Consider the following 1,744-nt stretch of genomic DNA (forward strand, 5'->3'; position numbering starts at 1 on the left):
CTTTAACTTTTACCAAAGTAATTTTTTGGTAAGATACTTGTACTTTTACTCAAGTTTCACTTTGTGGTATCCCTTTTTTATACCAAATTTCCCTCTGGGATCAATAAAGTATTATTGAATTGAATTGAATTGAATTGAATTGGTACTTTATACAACACTGTATTTAGCCATCAGGTGTTTCTTTGCTACAAAGGAAATAGAGAACGTATCGATAAAATCTATTAAAATGACCAACGAGTGATTAGTTTAAATAAGTTTCACAAAGTCTGCTCTGGTGAACATTTGGAACTGGTGATAAAGTGTGTATTTTTATTTATTGTTTGTTTTTATTGATTTTAGTTGTTCTATAAGAGAGAAAGGAATCACTCAGTGTAAAAGAAAAAGAAAAATCAGTATCCTTCTTTAAGAGGCGGACATAAACATCGCCCTGCCTCCAGTTTTAAACGTTTGATACGTAAATGAGCAGCAGCCCAAGTAGGGGGTCTCTGCGGACGAGTGGGCGTGTCACAACAAAAGGCGGTTCTAAAGCGACACACCTGATTTGACGGACTTTTTTTAAGGGACACACCTGAGTGAACAAACAAAAAAGGGGGCGTCACCGTACGGCACCACCTGATTGGACAAGAACAAAAGGGGCGTTACTGTACGGCACCACCTTTTCGGGAGACCCCTACTTGGGTCACATTTCTCCTGGTTAACCTCAGTGTTGGGGTCAGGGTCAGGCTGTGTAGAGGTCAAGCAGGGTCTAAGGATACCGTCATGTAGGCCTCGTAGCCCACAGTGTTTATRCTTTAGACACGCCCACTCTTGTGACACGCTCACTTTGATTCCGCAGACAATCCCTTCTCGCAGCAACAGCGGCAGGCTCCCATAATGCACTCCCCGACCGTCAGCGGGAAACCAAAATGGCGAACTTGCTGCGGCTAGCAGGAGCCGTTTGTTATTTTTCCTGAAAAGGCACGAGCCCCGTGGCCTCGGTGGAAACGCGTCTGAGCTAAACTGACCCAGGAGAGGAGCGGAGAAAAGCAGCGTCGCTCCTGTAATCCGGCTGTTTGCTGGTTTGTAAAGGCGGAGGCGAGCCAATGAGGTATTGTTGTCATGTTCTCCCGTTGTTGAGGGGGAGGAGGAGGGTGTGGGTCCGACGGTCAGCCACCGGCCTGGCTGGCCCCTGCGTCGCTGCTTCGCACGGGGGCTGCTTCTTATTTTACTCTGTTTTTAAAGTTAATGTTATTTAATCGTGTGGATTAATCTGACCGAAGCTGTTGTCCTCCAGTGGGGGATCCTGTTCAGTCATTGTCTGAACAAAGGGATGGTCAGGAGTTTCTGATATGTCCAAYAAAAACCCTCCACTGCTGCTGCAGGACAGCTAACAAGTCCCTTTGTTTRAATAAACCTCAAACTGGGACATGATGCTAATGTTAAAATGAGAAGTCAGCTTTTCCTTTGCCTTTGTTTGATTATATGTGTGTAAGCTTGTGGAAATGCCCTGCACGCCTTTACTTAATTACCAATTAGCACTAATTATGAGTAAAGTCACCTGTTGTGTGTTGCCACTGAAGCGGAAATGGCTGCAGCTAAACAAAGCAGTCCAGTGTTCCAAATCCCAGCACTCAGACTTTCACTGTGTGTTGTGTACAGATATCTGTGGGAGGGATAAAACACACACACACACACACACGTGTGTTGTTTTTACTTGTAGTTTTTATGGGTATTGCCCACTGCTTAAAGCAAAAAAAAAAAAAAA

At 44.4% G+C, this 1,744-nt stretch overlaps 1 protein-coding gene across 1 annotated transcript in view; it reads left to right on the forward strand.

Annotated features, from left to right (window-relative positions):
• Window positions 1-750: 750 nt before the first annotated feature.
• The window catches only part of mtf2 (metal response element binding transcription factor 2), a gene marked incomplete in the record, with an annotated part of 37,659 nt that continues 36,665 nt past the window's right edge, over window positions 751-1,744 (forward strand). Inside the window, 1 exon segment of the mRNA XM_014025355.1 lies at window positions 751-1,087. Within this exon segment, the coding sequence (XP_013880809.1) occupies window positions 1,083-1,087 (5 nt within the window).

Source organism: Austrofundulus limnaeus, unplaced genomic scaffold (assembly GCF_001266775.1).
Source record: "Austrofundulus limnaeus strain Quisiro unplaced genomic scaffold, Austrofundulus_limnaeus-1.0 Scaffold470, whole genome shotgun sequence".
Lineage (NCBI taxonomy): Eukaryota > Metazoa > Chordata > Actinopteri > Cyprinodontiformes > Rivulidae > Austrofundulus > Austrofundulus limnaeus.